The sequence below is a fragment of the Amphiprion ocellaris genome, chromosome 18 (genome assembly GCF_022539595.1).
Source record: "Amphiprion ocellaris isolate individual 3 ecotype Okinawa chromosome 18, ASM2253959v1, whole genome shotgun sequence".
Lineage (NCBI taxonomy): Eukaryota > Metazoa > Chordata > Actinopteri > Pomacentridae > Amphiprion > Amphiprion ocellaris.
The window spans coordinates 20,150,875-20,166,592 of record NC_072783.1 but is presented as its reverse complement, the minus strand read 5'-3'; the positions used below and the strand labels follow the sequence as shown (position 1 = coordinate 20,166,592).

At 38.3% G+C, this 15,718-nt stretch overlaps 1 protein-coding gene across 2 annotated transcripts in view; it reads left to right on the top strand.

Annotated features, from left to right (window-relative positions):
* abcc3 (ATP-binding cassette, sub-family C (CFTR/MRP), member 3) overlaps window positions 1–15,718 on the top strand; it is a 64,967-nt gene that overhangs the window by 8,386 nt on the left and 40,863 nt on the right. For both annotated transcript variants that reach the window (XM_035952220.2, XM_023278978.3), the window contains exons 2-3: window positions 12,290–12,466; window positions 13,422–13,547. In XM_035952220.2, the coding sequence (XP_035808113.2) occupies window positions 12,290–12,466; window positions 13,422–13,547 (303 nt within the window). The remainder of the gene's footprint in view (window positions 1–12,289; window positions 12,467–13,421; window positions 13,548–15,718) is intronic.

The following is a 15,718-nucleotide window of genomic DNA, read 5'->3' as shown; positions in this document are numbered from 1 at the left end:
CAGGAATGCTCTTTGTGTGACCCTGACTTGTTGTTCTAGTCCTGTTTTGAAACCTGCAGCTCTTCTGCTGGTTCTTCTCTTAGATCCACCTCTCATGATGATCCTCTAGATGAAGGCTGGATGAGCCTCGCTGCTTTCTGACACAGTTGCCACGTTTACATGAGACCTTTAATTCCTCTTTAATTCGGAATTAAAGTTAATTCCGCTTTAAAATCTCCTTGTAAACACTTAATTCCGAATTAAAAAGTTAATTCCGAATAAACTACCTGGTTTATTCCGATGTTAATTCTGAATAAACTAATTCCTGTGTACGTTCTATTCATATATACAGTTAATTCCGCTTTAGTTAATTCCAGTCATTCTGTGCATGCTTGGCTCCTCACGTAGCGATGACGTAGCAACGTACACAGCTTGGTCGTCTGCCTCCCTTCTCCGGTATTCTATCTCTCTTCTCCTTCTCAAATGACGCAACAGAAGTAGTATGCCATTGTCGAGTTGCTGTTTCAAAACAACAATAAAAAGCAAGGCAAAAAGCGTGCTTATTAGTTGTTTCTCCATGTTGTTGGGGGAAAGAAATGCCACGGCAAATGGAGTTTGTTTTCTTCCGGTAAACAGGGATATGTCACGTCCACTCCCTGTCCAATCAGAATCCTTTCCAACGCCCAAGCGTTAAAGCGGAATTAAGGAAGGAATATTTCCATGTAAACGCGAAGTACATAACTTTAATTCCGAATAAATTAATTCCGAATTAATAATTCCGAATTAAAAAACTTCATGTAAACGTGGCCAATATGTGATGTTTTTTTCTCTGCTCTGGTTTTTGGTCCACAGAGAAATTGCAAATGTGCACATGTGCGTGTGTGTTGCATATGCATGACTGTGAACATGCACTACAAACGGTCTCAGAACTTTTTGATCAATCCTTGTAGCTATGGAGAACTGACAAACATCTAATGCTAGTAGATGATAAATAACAGTTGGAATACATCAGATAAACTTACTTTAACTGATGTTTTAAATTTTTAATCACCTTAAGCTTAATCTTTGAACTTCTTCTGTAAATTTGTAAAACTGTTTGCCCACATGATTTTAGCTTACAGCTTAAGAAGTCACAGAGACCATTTAGTAGATCTAGTTTAGCTCATATTTTTTTATCTTCAACTGCTATTGTCAGCAGCTGCAGTTTGTCATTATTGTCACAAATGGAAAACTATGAGGCGGACATCACTACAGTGACTGTAATGCCACATTTGAACATCCATTGAATAGCTACACTTGCTTGAACCCTGAACAGGTCATCAGCATATTGAAACATAATACTGTGAATAATGAAAAGTTATTTCTGTTATTCCAGTTATGTGTCAATTGTCACTTTAATGCTAACCACAGTAACCTGTGAAGTCTAGGTTTCTATGGATTTTGTATTTGACGTAGGAGAAAATACTGATTGCATGTCTACAGTTAGGTTTGTAAAATTTTACAATTTCTTTTAAAAATATTGCTTATTTGTCTAATGTAATATGTCTGATTTCATTCTGTACATGATGTTATTCCATGTTTTCAAAGTATTTTAAAAAGTACCATTGGCTGCTATTGTTTTGCCCACTTCCCTCACTGGAATAGCAGAATCCCCAAATGCAGTTTGTATTTCCCAAACCCAAACACTGGTAACTTAGCAATAAAAGCAATTAGGAAGGGTGGTTACCACCCAGTGACAGCATGTTGCTTAAAACGTTTGATGTGAACCTGTGAGGTCAGAGCTGCGATATACCAGCTTACTGTTAAAAAATGTCATTTAGATTTGTTGAATGAGATTCTTTCCAAGCATTCCAAATTAGTGCTCAATTCCTTCACGTTATCTATGTCTTATAGCATGTTGGTCTGCATTTTATTTCTGTCTGTGCACTGTGTAGCATTGTAGTGACTTTCATTTACAAGTTACACAGCAAATCTCCTCTGAATTGTAACATTTTGTCCACTACAAATATGAACGTCTGTCCTGTCATGTGTATTGAAGAGAACCGGCAGTGTCCACTAAACTGTGAAGAGTGCAGGTCCATGAATAACATTGTTAGTGTTTTCCATGTTGAAGAGTAAGCACACATAGCCAGCAGCAGTTCCTGTCCCCATGCAGTCTTTACTGTTGTCAGCCTTCCATTCGTACCACCGGACAGCTTTTCAGTGTAACAGAGAACAGATGGAGAGCCCGTTGTAATTTATTTTCTCAAATCATTAAGTACACTAGAAAGCATACTGTAAGCCTGACGCCCCCACACCTCCTGCACAGTTTACAACCTTTACGATTGACGGCTGTGTTTCTCAACACTGCAGTGTTGAGCATTTCAAGATCCATGCAGAAGGTAGAACTGATTCATAAAGTATAAAGTGTCTTTGTAATTATTAATTCTGTTCTTTGGTCCATTGTTTGGCTTCCATTGCTCTGCTTCGTGGTATTAAACCACTTGTGATGAAAATACTGAACTAGATCCACAAAATTTTATGTAGTGGAACTAGTAGCGGCGGTTGTATTAAATTGAGATACTGTACTTGGATATTGATTTGTAAACCACAGTTACAAAATAATACCTTTACATTTGCAGAATGAAATATGTTTTTTGTTCACAATGGTGTGCCAACAGAGAAACCATACTAATAATACAGTAATCATTTCACATTTTGGAAAATACTTTTATGTGTTTCAGTGTTTGATGAGAAAATTGCTGCCACTCTGTGGTCTGTATTCTAAGCATAAAGGTACTGCCTTATAGCCCATGATGATAATGTGATTAGGATGTACCAACAATAGAAAAAAATGTATATGGAACGTTTGATAGTGTCACTTAAATGCTTTTGATGCAAAAACATGTGTTTCCGTTGCAGTAAGGATTTTGTGGTCTGAAAACACTCATGGTTCTGACACTTCCACCAGTTATTGATAATGGTGAAAAGAAACACTTTATTGTACTAACATTTTCAGCTGTTTTGCCCAGCCCTGCTGCCAACTGCTGTGTTGTGTCAGTGTTTTCTCCTCTGCTTCCTTATGGCTTTATTGAAGTTGCAGCTCGTAATGCAACTGAGAACTTCCTTCTGCTGTTGCTGCTTCATATTAAACCCTCTCCATTCATGAACCTCAGGAATGTGTTTGAGTGTAGTACAGCTACAGGAAATACACTGACAGTGGTAATTTTGGCACCTGATGTACCTCTACTCTGCAGTCATACACTTAGTGCTCACTTAGCATTAGCATTACCACAGTTACCATCTCGCTCCACTGAAAAGCATAAGCTCATTCAGTAAAATTCACTCATTCACCATCATTTGTTCATTAAAATCCTGTTTCCTTTCAGGGTTTAGCCTTAATGGTTAGAAAACATTAATCCAATTATCCCACTTTTCAGAGCATCTAGAGAAAGCTTTTGACGGAGTGCTATCATTAATGTAGAACGGACCCATTCCTCCTGACAGGAACATGAAAGTCATCTGACTAAAAGTAACATTAATGTAACATCCACATCAGCTATGTTGCATTAGCAGTGTTAGATTACTGTCTGCTTACCTTTTTAGAAATGTCAGCTGCTGCGGGCGTCTTCATAGCTTGTCTCAGCTGGTTGGTTACAGCTTTTCTGTGTAATTACTCTGCCAAGGAACACGGCGGTGTTATGTGACGATCGCGGTACTTGCATCTGTCTGTTCACAACATTACTCAAAAACAGACAGAGTTGGATTAAATTTTCAGGGAAGGTCAGAAATGACACAAAGACCAAGTGATTAGAATTTGGCAATGATGCGGCTTATAGTGTGGATGCACGGATTTGTTAAAGATTTCTGTATCATTGCAAGATAGCGGCATGGCGTCACTGTAACTATGACAACAAGTGAACACTACGTCAGCTGCCTGCTGATGATCACATGATTGTGATCCCACTACAAATCCACCGCTGTGGACTTATCGGGACTTATCCGTCCGACATTATACAAGGAACAATTGATTAAGTTGTGGGGGTGTTTCTAAGTCTCATCAATTCCCACCGCCCGCTACATATTTAGGTCACGTGAGTCAGTGTCCATACATAATGTACACATGCATAACACACACCTGTGCTCAGCGCAAGGTCCTTTTGTTTGTGGGTACATCTACATTAAATATTGAATGGCCACAGTCTATGTTGCCCTGATTTCTGATCATCAATAACTAATAAACAAATGCTGCAATTATAAAAAAATTCTGCATTTCTGACAATGCCATATGGGGGAATGAACAGGCTTGGTGGAGTACTGCACTCTCTGAGTGCTTTTCTTGTTAATTAATTTTGATGGGAAGGTTAAAAAATGTGGTCATAGTCAGTGCCCATCTTAAAAACTAAATTTTATTTATCTTTAGTTTTGTTTTCGTTGTGAAAATTGATGTTTCACAGAGGTCACTAGGGATGAGTATTGTTAAGATTTCAATGGTACTACTACTATTACCAATCTGCTTATTGATCTGGTACTTTTAACTGTCTTCTTATTGGTCCTTTGGGATTGTTTTGGTTTGTTTTGTTTTTGAGAGAAAAAATGATGATAGTCTGTTGTAGACTGCATACAACGCACAAGCTTTTTGATGTAGATCTGTATTTGGTCTTATTACAGTTTACATTGTAAGTGATTTTTGCATTTGAAAAATATAATTATGTTTACATATTGTTTCACTGCTTCAGTGTGGAATCAGCTGATGTTTCCTGACTTCAGCCAGTACAGAGCATTTACACATGAATCGCTTCAAATTAAGTTTTTGACCTGGCGCCAGCTTGCTGTCAATAGCTTTACCACTAATTCTGTCTCAGTCAGTTATTTACTTTACTACCCATTTATAGTATAGTCGTTCTGTGACATGACATCCATGGAGGAGGTTCACTGTAGATGCTGCTATTTAAACCAAAAGCTCAAAGGCACTGTGTTCTTTGTATAAGTTTCTTCTGATGAGATGCATCAGTCAAAGAGGCAATTTGCTGAAGGGTTCATATTTACCTTCAGATCAGGCATCACATGAGCCACAGAATTTTTTATTTTTCTTTGAGATAATCAGTTTGGTTTTGTTTACCTGAGCACCTGTAGTTATTTACAAATTCTCCCATGAAGCACTTGGAAACACATAGGTGATCCAGAGCTTGTGGATTTGCAACATGGTCATTCCACAAACCGTATACGGCTCCTTTGTTTTTGTGTTTTATAGCTGAAGCGGTTCTCATTTTGGATACACTTTAGACTTCTAGAGAGTCCACCAGCATCTTTCATTTTCTCCAGCTGTGGCCACAGCAGCTAAATGTACATGACGTGCATTTATAAAAGCAGGCTTGAGGTGATGAGAATACTGTATGAGAGTCCCTCATCAGTCCTAACTTCTCTTGGGACTACCACCTGATGTTTCCTGACTGTCACTGTCATAATATGGTTCGGCTTTTAAATTATTTGATTCATGAAGGGGCAATAATTTCTTATCATAAGCAGCCTCAGATACATTTCATTTTGCAGATGTGTTGTCATCTGCCATCTGCACTAAACCTTTAACCAGCTGCAGCACGACAACATTACTAACTAGAGCCGCAACTCTTTATCAGTTAGCTGTCAGCTTTTAAATTGATTGAAACTATTTTGATAACGGAGTATTTGGGTTGGGTATTTTTAAAAGAACCTTCTTAAAATTTTGACAGCAAACTGAATATTTTTGGATTGTAGACAAGATGAGACATTTAAGGACACTATCGTCATCAGAAACACTGATCTGAATTTTTCAACGGCCAGGTAATATATAAAATGATCAGCAGATTAATTGACAGTGATAAAAATAATTTAGTTGTCGCCCCATCATTAATATGACCATTACTACTGTGACTAATACAAAACGTTACTGTAACAATAAGCCATTCAGACACACTTCTGCATTACTATGTCCAGGTTTTTGACTGTAAATAAAGATGCGTCATACAAATTTGAGCACCACGTGAAGAGCTCAGAATTAGTAGACTGTGTATTTGTGTCTTTTGTGACTTCCAGTCACTCGGAAGGTGAGAATATGGGACAGACAAGAGCAGGAAATGAAATGAATTATTCCTATATACCATGAGTCATCTTAAAAGCTCAGGTCTCAACAGCACGTTTCATGATTTGTAAACAGTTTGGAAAGTGTGTCATGGTGCAATCCAATCCTCTTTGACACACTGATAGTAGTCAGGGTCAAATTGTAATTTAATGGTTGATATGGAAGGAAGATAGAGGCTATTGCACCTTTCCTTTGACTTTATGGCGTTACTGTTTATTACCAGGCTTGGCAAAGAGAGACAGCAGTTTACCGTTATGGTAACCAAGTGGCCGACTTTCCAGCCTGCTGTGCTGATTTCATGATGAAGTAAGATGGAGTTATATTGTGAAAAATGCCAAGAATATAAGATTACTGGCTTTGTTACCAGCTGATTTGACAATATACAGGTAGTGTGCGACTGTGTGCCAGCCCGTGTTTCTGTGCGTTTCATTTCACTCTCTTTTTTTATTTAGAGGTGTGGGTTGTCTTTCATTGTGTGTAATTCTACTGTCAGTCAATAGGAAGCTAGCGTGTGAAACCACAACTTACAAAACACACTGTCTCAATGTCGTATCTCTAAAAAGTGTTTTGCTGGAAGTTCAAATTGTTTGTTTTCACAGTTGTATTAGTGAAGGCTGTTTGATCTTTAATTGATCTCTGCTGCATTCAAAGAAAGGAAAAAAGCATGTGCCTATCCTTTGTTGCTTGTTTGTTGAGATGTGGGCAATACGAGTTCTCTGATATTCTCCCTTTTCACTGTCAGTTTTCTAAAGTTGACTTGTCTCTTTTTGTATCTCTCTGTCTTCTGTCTGTGCTTGTGTGTTCTGTCTACCAGTCCTTTTAGAGTGTTGTAAATTTGTGGTCCTTCACTTGAAGTCCCCTTCCACTCAGAATATGCTCTGCTTGTTGTTACTCCACTTGAATGTTTGAGCTTTACCATGGAGACTAACGAGTGTGAAGCAAAAGGTTGTTTTAAGTTCATCTGCTGAAATAGGAAAGTTTCTTTGTGCTGTCTGCAAATCTTAGTTAACACCTGAACATACTGTACGAGTGGGAATTTGACTTCATATCTATTCTGAAAGCCAGTCGTTTGTCTACAGGGCGACGTGGAAACTTGAAACCTCAAGTGCATCAGTTACATTTTTGAGCTCTATGGTGGTGTAGCAGGGTATTTTTGGATTCCTGTAGCCAGTTCCAAGTTGATGAAACACTGAGATTTTTTAAGGTCAGCAGCCAGCAAATCCCTCATTGAATCTCTGACTCGTGATCTCTGCTTAGCTATGCTCTCTGTGACACTGTAGGCAGCAGGGCCATGCCACCATACCATGGTGTATCAGTTAATGACACAACTGCAAAACTCAATATTTGTAGGATAGGGTACGACAACACTTGTGCTAAAATATTTTAGATAAGAAAAATGAGTGCTCGGCCTTTGTTTTATTGTGTTCTGTGACTTCTTGGAATGTAGTAATGCAACCATGAGTCTGCACCAAGAAAATATTAAAGCAATCTGCGGAGTTGAAGCTAAGGTATTTAGGGCAAAAATTGTTTTAATGGAAAAAAAACTCCTACATATGTAACTTTGACACACAGAGGTGAATTTTTTAGGGTTTACTCCGTGACCAATGAGTGATTCTTAAGTGGTTCATGCATACAAAACGTCAGTGATTGGAAGTGATATTTTGAAGTGTGATGTTGATTTAATTTTCTACTGCTGCCCCAAGAAGGAGAAAATGATGTTTTCTCTTGTAACAAAAAAGAACATTCAGCTGTGATAGAATAAATGGTAAAATCCCCACATCCCTTCAGCAAAGTGGAATGTCTATGACTTAGGCTTGAAAGTCAATTAAAATAGTTTCTATAATAATCTTTCTAAACTGAAATTACACTGCTTCACCTACACACAACAAAACAAGCAAGTCATGACATCAACTCTCGTCGTCATTCTTGTCTGGTAATTGGTTACCTATTAAAATTACCAGTAGTGTTGTTAACATGGTCAGAAGAAGCTACTGAAACAACAACAGCACATACTCAAAAAATTTCAGGGCCGCTAGGTTGGTGAATGACTGATTTCCTCTGGCCTTGAGTAGCATGACTTGTTCCAAAAAAAAGGAAGGAGATGTTTGGATTTCCGATACAGGAAACTTCAAACAAGAGGATATTATGACAAGACGTGATTTGATTGTTCACACAGTACAACTGTTGTAACAAGTGTCAATTTACAGCAATAATTCAAAGCTGCAACTAAGGCTGCAGCTAATGATTATCTGTTACACTAACAATTTTGTTCGTTTTGATTGAATAATTGTTTACTCTTAGAATATCAAACAATTTATCAATTCCCTAGAGCCCAAGAAGTTCTGTTTAGTATGACTATAAGTCTTGAAGCCAAAGATATTCATTTTACAGTGATATTGAAACATTTTTCACCATTTTTGTTTGGCAAATTGATTAATATAATAATTCATGATTAATCAACTAATGATTACTATGAAGTGAACAGTGCGTTTACTAAGTTAGATCCATTCGATCTCTAGTGGTTCTGAAAACCCTGTGATAATAACTAGGTGCTATGCAACAATCCCACTGAGTGATGAGAATAAAAGTGGCCCAACGTGTAGTTGAACTCTGTTTCATCTCATAGCCAGTTCATTTCAAACTCTCTGGTCCTTTATTGTGCAGCTTTTCACTCAGTTAAGTAAAGCAATCTTCTTGCCAAGCTCTCTGCTGGCTGACTGTTATCGCATAGCGCCTCACCCTTTTCATTTCTCCTTTTGTTAAAGTTAAAGTTTCAGGTTTCAGGTCGTAAGTGTGGTGATAACTGCCGTGGAAGTCTGTGATATACAGGCTAGACAGGCTGTGTTTAGTAATTGCTGCACTGTGTTAAAAGCAGCTTTTCTGTTCTTTTTCATGGTAATCATGAGCATTTTTTTAATGTAATGAAGGTAATTTCTACTGCTTCAAAAAACTTTTTAAAACTTACCTTTAATTCACCTGTTAGAAGCATCAATATGGTCAGTTCTCAATTACTAAAGCCTTTAAAAATGTGATGTGTTTGAATTTCAGCAAGAACAACATTGTTTCTACAAAGCAACAAAGCACTCAACAATCCAAGCCATTTTTTGGTCCTTTTAGCCTATGACAGCTATTCTTCCAGTGAACACAAAAGTCTTAATATCTGTGGACAAATGTTTTTCAAATATTGTCTTATTTAAGGTGAGCCATGAGAGCAGAAGCTAATTAGACCACATCTTATGTACATTCAGTGCCATGATAAGAAGTAATATAGCACGTATGAGTGAGAGCAAAGAAACCCTTTGTGCAGCATGGTCAGTCATTAATCGCGGTATTTGCTCATGGCCTTTTCCTCAGTGTACAGTGGAGATATGGGGATGCTTTTAAATTTGGCATTTACCATTCATTGCTGGGTGAGAGAGGGGTTTGTGTTACATATTATATGAACACAAATAATGTGTTGTTGGTTGTTCTCTGGCTGCTCAGGTTGACCTTAAGCATAAATGTTGGAATGAAGGACGTATGATTTGCAATGCAAACACTGCAGGAATTATTACTTCTACTGAATATATGCCATAGAGGAGGGCATAAAATGAAACATGAATATATCCTAAGTCCAGTGTGGTGAAATTTAAAGGATTTATTGTATTCAGAAGCAATTCCTTTTTCTACACCACACCTTGAGAGTCACTTTAAAGCAATAGCCTGAAATGTTGGGAAATATCCTAATTACCTTTGTGGGTGACGGCTGCATTACAAGATTGATAGCACTCTAATGTGTGTCTGATAAATATGAGTTGTGACAACAAAAGGATGAGAAATGGTTTGCTGATCACATGACTCGTGCTATTTTGCATCCTTATTATTTGTTCCTTGTGAATCCTCTAGATGTACCTATTGCACGTTGTCTCAGTTTTTAAGGACCAGTTTAATTAGATCAAAGCCTTTTTCAGGTATGAACAGCAAGGGCTTATTTTTTACTCCTAGCAACTCCAAACTTGCTAAAATGGAAAATTCCAGTTTAACAACAATATGTTTATGTCTCTTCCAAGTGTTTATTCAATTTTCTGTTGAGTCATCAGGAGATCAACAGTGCATCGTGTAAATATTTGCTGTCAATAAGATTAATGAAACCACTGATTCACAGCTCGCTTATGAGCCAAAATGTTGAGTCCATCTAAAAAGACATTTTACAGCTGCTCTCCTTGCCACATTACTCACATGCACCGGTGCAGGCAGCTACCAGACACCTCGCTACTCCAACGCTTTCACACACACTTGACCTTCCATACATGGGTGTGGTGATTTGTGGAAAGTTGTTGGAGGCTGGCAGCTGTGTTTATCTTGGTTCTATCTGTGGGTGGGCCTGCAACCGTGTTTGTCCAGGGGAGCATGATAACCTCTGCGTGAGGGTGTCTCTGTGATTCATGTTTACTTTACCTGCCTCGTCCGGATGTCCTCTAGTTATTGTTCTTCATTGCAAAATGTAGAAATCATATCTGTTTCGTGTGAAGTGCTGGAGGTTTAGTAGTAACATTTTATCCCATTTGGAGCTTGTCTTATGCTTGTTTCCTGACCTTTTTCCTACACAGAGGTAGACAAAGTATCGTCTCTGCCTTACTTGTGTAACATCAGCATGATGTTTGGATCAGTTTTTAACAGTATGAATTACTGGTGCAATTTACAAAGTGAGCACAGCACTTACACCTTAATGGGTCTAAAGATCATTTATGTTTCAATGTGTTACCATAGACGTGTGTACATGGAGCTTTTTAGGGTCATCCAGGGTCTGTAGTCAAGGAAAGAAGGTCACTGATGTGTAATCTTAGGGCCAAGAATGATACCCAATAATATCAGTCTAACAAATATAAAAAGGAAAATCTGGAGATTTTTTAGGCAGAGGTGTTTATTTCTTGAATACTGTGTGAGTATTGAGACAGCCTTTAATAAAGAGAGGCACAGCTTAACATTCACAACTGGCTTAAGTCTGCAGTACATTCCCTACATTATCAGATATGAGCATTGGCTGAAACTCCATTATCAGAACCCTAACAGTATTTTAAATTGGCCAATAATATATCACTCAATTTAAAATGACAAAACATGCCACTTTACGGCAAGCTTCAGATGCACAAAATCAGAATGTGCGCGTTGTTGTGCAGTTAAACGTGAATTGGAATTTGGCTTTTTACACACTTACATTCCTGTTAAATGAACTATCTCTGCTTATTGGAATGTTGTCAGGCTGTTGTGAATCTGACCTTAAACTGCTCCTGTGAAGCTGGTAATCTTGAAATTTATGGGTATTACTTCCTTGCAAGGTATCACTTTTTGTTTCTCGCCCCTGAGCTTAGAGATAGGAGACTTCTAGTTCAAGGAAAACATCTGGTATGATGGCATTGTGGTGTTTGTTTGTGTGGGCGGTGAATGTTAGCTGACACATGAATTCACTGTTTGGACTATGCATCTTGATTTCTGTTACCACTAGATTGTTTCTGTCGGTTAGGGCTGAAACGATTCCTCGATTTATTCGGGACGCTTCTATTTTAACCGGTGCAGCTTTTCTAGTGTTTACAGCGTTGTGCAGATCAGAGGACTGAGCTATGAAAGCATTTTCACATTGTCCGGCTTTATTTGTGTGAGTCGGCTCGACAAAAACTAAAACCTCAGTCAGAATTAACAGGTATGAAGGTGGTTTTCAGCTTTCTTTGTTATCTCAGACTTTCTGCTTTAAACTCGTCACACAAACAGGAGCGTTTAATGCATCATTTGACCCGTTTTCGGCACAAAACGAAAGGATTGCAAACAGGTTGTTTTTATGGAGAACAATGAGGAACATGAAAATTTATGATGGTAAAAAGCTGTGACTGGAAATTATGTAAGACAGGAATACTTGTAGAAAACTGTTAAATGTGTGTAATGTATTTATTTTACTGATCAGTGCAGCTGATTATTTCTAAAGCTGCACAATTATTATATTTAAACATAAGGTTGTATTGCACAGCATGCTCACTTCAGCTTTTGATGCTGTAATGCCAAACACAGAGTCCAATTACTTGATTAATCACCAGAATAATTGATAGAATACTCGATTACTAAAATGATTGATAGCTGCAGCCCTACTGTTGGTAGTAAGGTCCACTTTGCTGTTGTTTCATAAGAGATAATGTCTGTAAACTAAAGCTCTGTTTCCCGTCTCCTGTGTCTTTACAGGTAGCCAATGAGACGCTCCACACAGATCGGCCCAACCTCCCAGAGTGTTTTCAGCTCTCTGTCCTGTCATGGCTGCCAAGCATCTACCTGTGGGCTGTCAGCCCAGTCTACCTCTTCTATCTCAAGAGGAACAACAAAGGGTACATCATGATGTCCATTATGAACAGGTTCAAAACGGTGAGAGGGAACTTCATTCATTCATTCATTCACTCATTATTTTACTCATTTGTAGTTAAATATGTTTTCAGTGTACAGTTCCATCTCAGAAAAATCATTTTGGGATCAAAAATCAGCACCACCTACAATAACATCAAGGTCGGCCAATATTTTCAACAACCTTTTGTGCACATATTAAAGCATTTCTCACGAGATCAAATACAAACATTACTCATTCTGTTAGGATAGATTAATTGATTTATATGAGTTTTCTTAAACTTAATACGGATTATGTCGGTTGGCTACTGTTATCCTCAGGACCGTCCCACATGAATACACATGCCCACATGAATATGAATTAGTTAAATGTCTTATCTATTAGGACAAATGAGCAAAGAATGAGTGGTTCCCATTCATTCTTTATCTGTGCTAAGCAAAAACAATTTAAAATATAACTTATACCTTCCAGGTCAGTTTCATCTCTTCTTCTTATCCATCTGACAGCCAGTCTCAGGGCTTGCCCTACAGCTATTTGAAGTGTCATATAACCCAGCATATGGCTTTCTCTACTCTGCTTTGTAAACCTTTTGGACACATTAGTTGCACTGTTACCAGGTTTGTTAGTGCACATGTTCATTTTGTGACACTGTTCTTCCACGTAAGGTTAAACTGATAAATCTGGTCAAACTGTTTATGAGACAGTTGTTCGGACCAGTGTCGGAGTGAATAATGTCTTAGGTGTCATTCTAATGTATTCATTAAAATGACCAACAGAACAATCCCCAGAACTTAAATGGCAACTTCAAATAAACATGGTTATTACTGTAAACAGTGAGCTGGGACCTGGCCAGAAACTGGTCCAGTGCTATAAAGTTTAGATTGTTTCATCATCTCTTTTACTTTTTTCTGTTTTTATAGTGTTTCATGTCTGTTTTTCCTCTCTGTGCATCCCTTCGCCCTTTCTGTTTGCTCTCAGGTGTTTGGTTTGTTGCTGTGGATTGTGTGTTGGGCAGATCTCTTCTACACATTCCATGAGCTGCGGCAGGGACTCAGCCGGCCACCCATCTATTTTATCACTCCGCTGGTGCTCGGCATGACCATGGTGAGGAACATGTACCTTTGTAAAGTTTACTTTTGAATAACTCATGGCTTGAGAGCAACATTTATTCAGCATGCATCTTTTGCTGTGGAATTACACAAATGAAATCTTTTTTTTTGTAACATGCAAATGCAGGCTGATCCAAAGCACAGGGTGAAGAGAGGCTCTCTGAGAACATAGTGATAAAAGCTAAGGGTCACTGAGGCTGCACTGTAAAAATGACAGCAACACGTTACGGCTAATGCTGCCTCCACTGTTTTCAATGTAAATCTAGTGGCTGTTGATCCCAGCAGCAAAGAGATGGAGGGTGGCTGCTGCTCTCATATGGCGGGGTACTTATTTGAATGAATCAGTTAATCAACATTATAACTTTTTCATGTCAGCTTTTTGGAAAAATTAATTTGTCACATGGGCAGGAAGTCTAACCTTAATGCTGTGGGGCTGTCTTTACTTGCATGTAGCTTCAACTATAAATCAAAGCTTACCTTAGTAGCAAAAAAACAGTCAAGATCTGTTAACAAAATAAAAATTTCGTTGTTTTGTGTACACCCACACACCGATGCAATGGACCTCCTCCGTCCTTGCTAGCGACTAGCCATTTTAAACAATGTAACTTAACTATGCAGGACGGTGAGGACAGCCAGAATCATCCCACCGCTGGAGAACGGCAAGCAGTCATGAGTGCAGATGAGGAAGAGCCGGTATAGAGAAAATAATAGGTGTTGGTCTTGTGGCCACACTTTGGCTTCAGAAAACACGATACAGACTGAGGCCTCTTAAACATTTTAATCATCTTAAACACTTATGTCACAGAGTGTGCTGAGTGCATGGCCAAGAAAAACAAGAAAAGACAGCAGAAAATTGCATACATAACTCAGACACAACGGTCTATTCCACAGTGTTTGCTAATGCTGCACCATAGGCTAGAACTATTTAATATGGAATGCAAAGACTGCAGTATTTAAGCTATTTGTTTTTTTGATTTCCAGAAGCAATAAGAGATATGAAACAATCCTTGAATTGTAGTAAAAGAGTTTCAGTAAAAAACACAACTGGACTTTTCACTGGAGCTCTTGGGATTACTATAACCTGGATTATTGAGTTTCTACACAGACCAATCCCATAGTCTTATTTTTTGATTTAGCAACCAACAACAAATGCCTCCTTATAATATCGATATCACCCTGTACTATGCTCTAATGAATGCACATGGCCCTGTGCCTCTGTTTTCAGAGTTTATGATGGTTCAACTTTTCAACTTGCCACTGGTTTGCTGTGTGGCCATGGCAACTACAGAAACTACAGAGAGGGAGATAGTGCAGGAAAGTGATTTTACAGGTACTGAGGTATTCGTGTTAAACACCTCTTCACCAGCAAAACACAGAAAGATCAATGAAAGAAAATGCCATTGAGCAGCATTCAGTGTCAGAGTCTGATTGACTGAACTGCCAACAACACATAGTTTTAATAGAATTATTTTACCTCATTTGAAGCTAGTCAGTATTACAGTAGTGCTTGAATTTGAGCCACAAACCAAGAGTTGGGAAGGGAGTGACAAGTGACTTGGGTGCTTTGTGTTGTAGAGTCACCTATCTAGTCTGTCAAATGTCTACAAATTCTAAAATTACTGAAAAAGGGGTCTAAAACCTGAAGATATTAAGTTGGCAATTTCATTTCCCCATCTGTGCGCATTTAGTGACCTCACCAAAATAGTCCAGTGAATCTGTTTAAAGTTATCTCACACCTTTGGGTTTCCTTATAAAACGATAATGCGAACAACAATGAAAGCAGAATTCAAAGACAGGAATGTATTATTTTTTTCTATTGATGTGAAGTAATTGAGCTGAACTACAAGGCTGAATGTAAAAAAAAGAAATCAAATACATTTTCATGATCTCTGTCACGCTGCAGATTATCGTGCTTCACAGGCATCTAAATGATCATTGTCACCGTGCAAAGCTAGTGTTAGTATTTTCTACATCTGTGAATATGCCAGCATCAGATAGGGTTCTCGTGACGGAAATTTAATCATCTCTTCATGTCTATCGGTGTCTGGTGCGCATGCTTGGCAGTAGTGTTCATGCACGGAATATGTAGATACGACTTACTGCGCATGTATGGAAGTCTGAGCGGACTCCAGCAGACTAAAAAAGTAGCATCTAGCATCAACTATG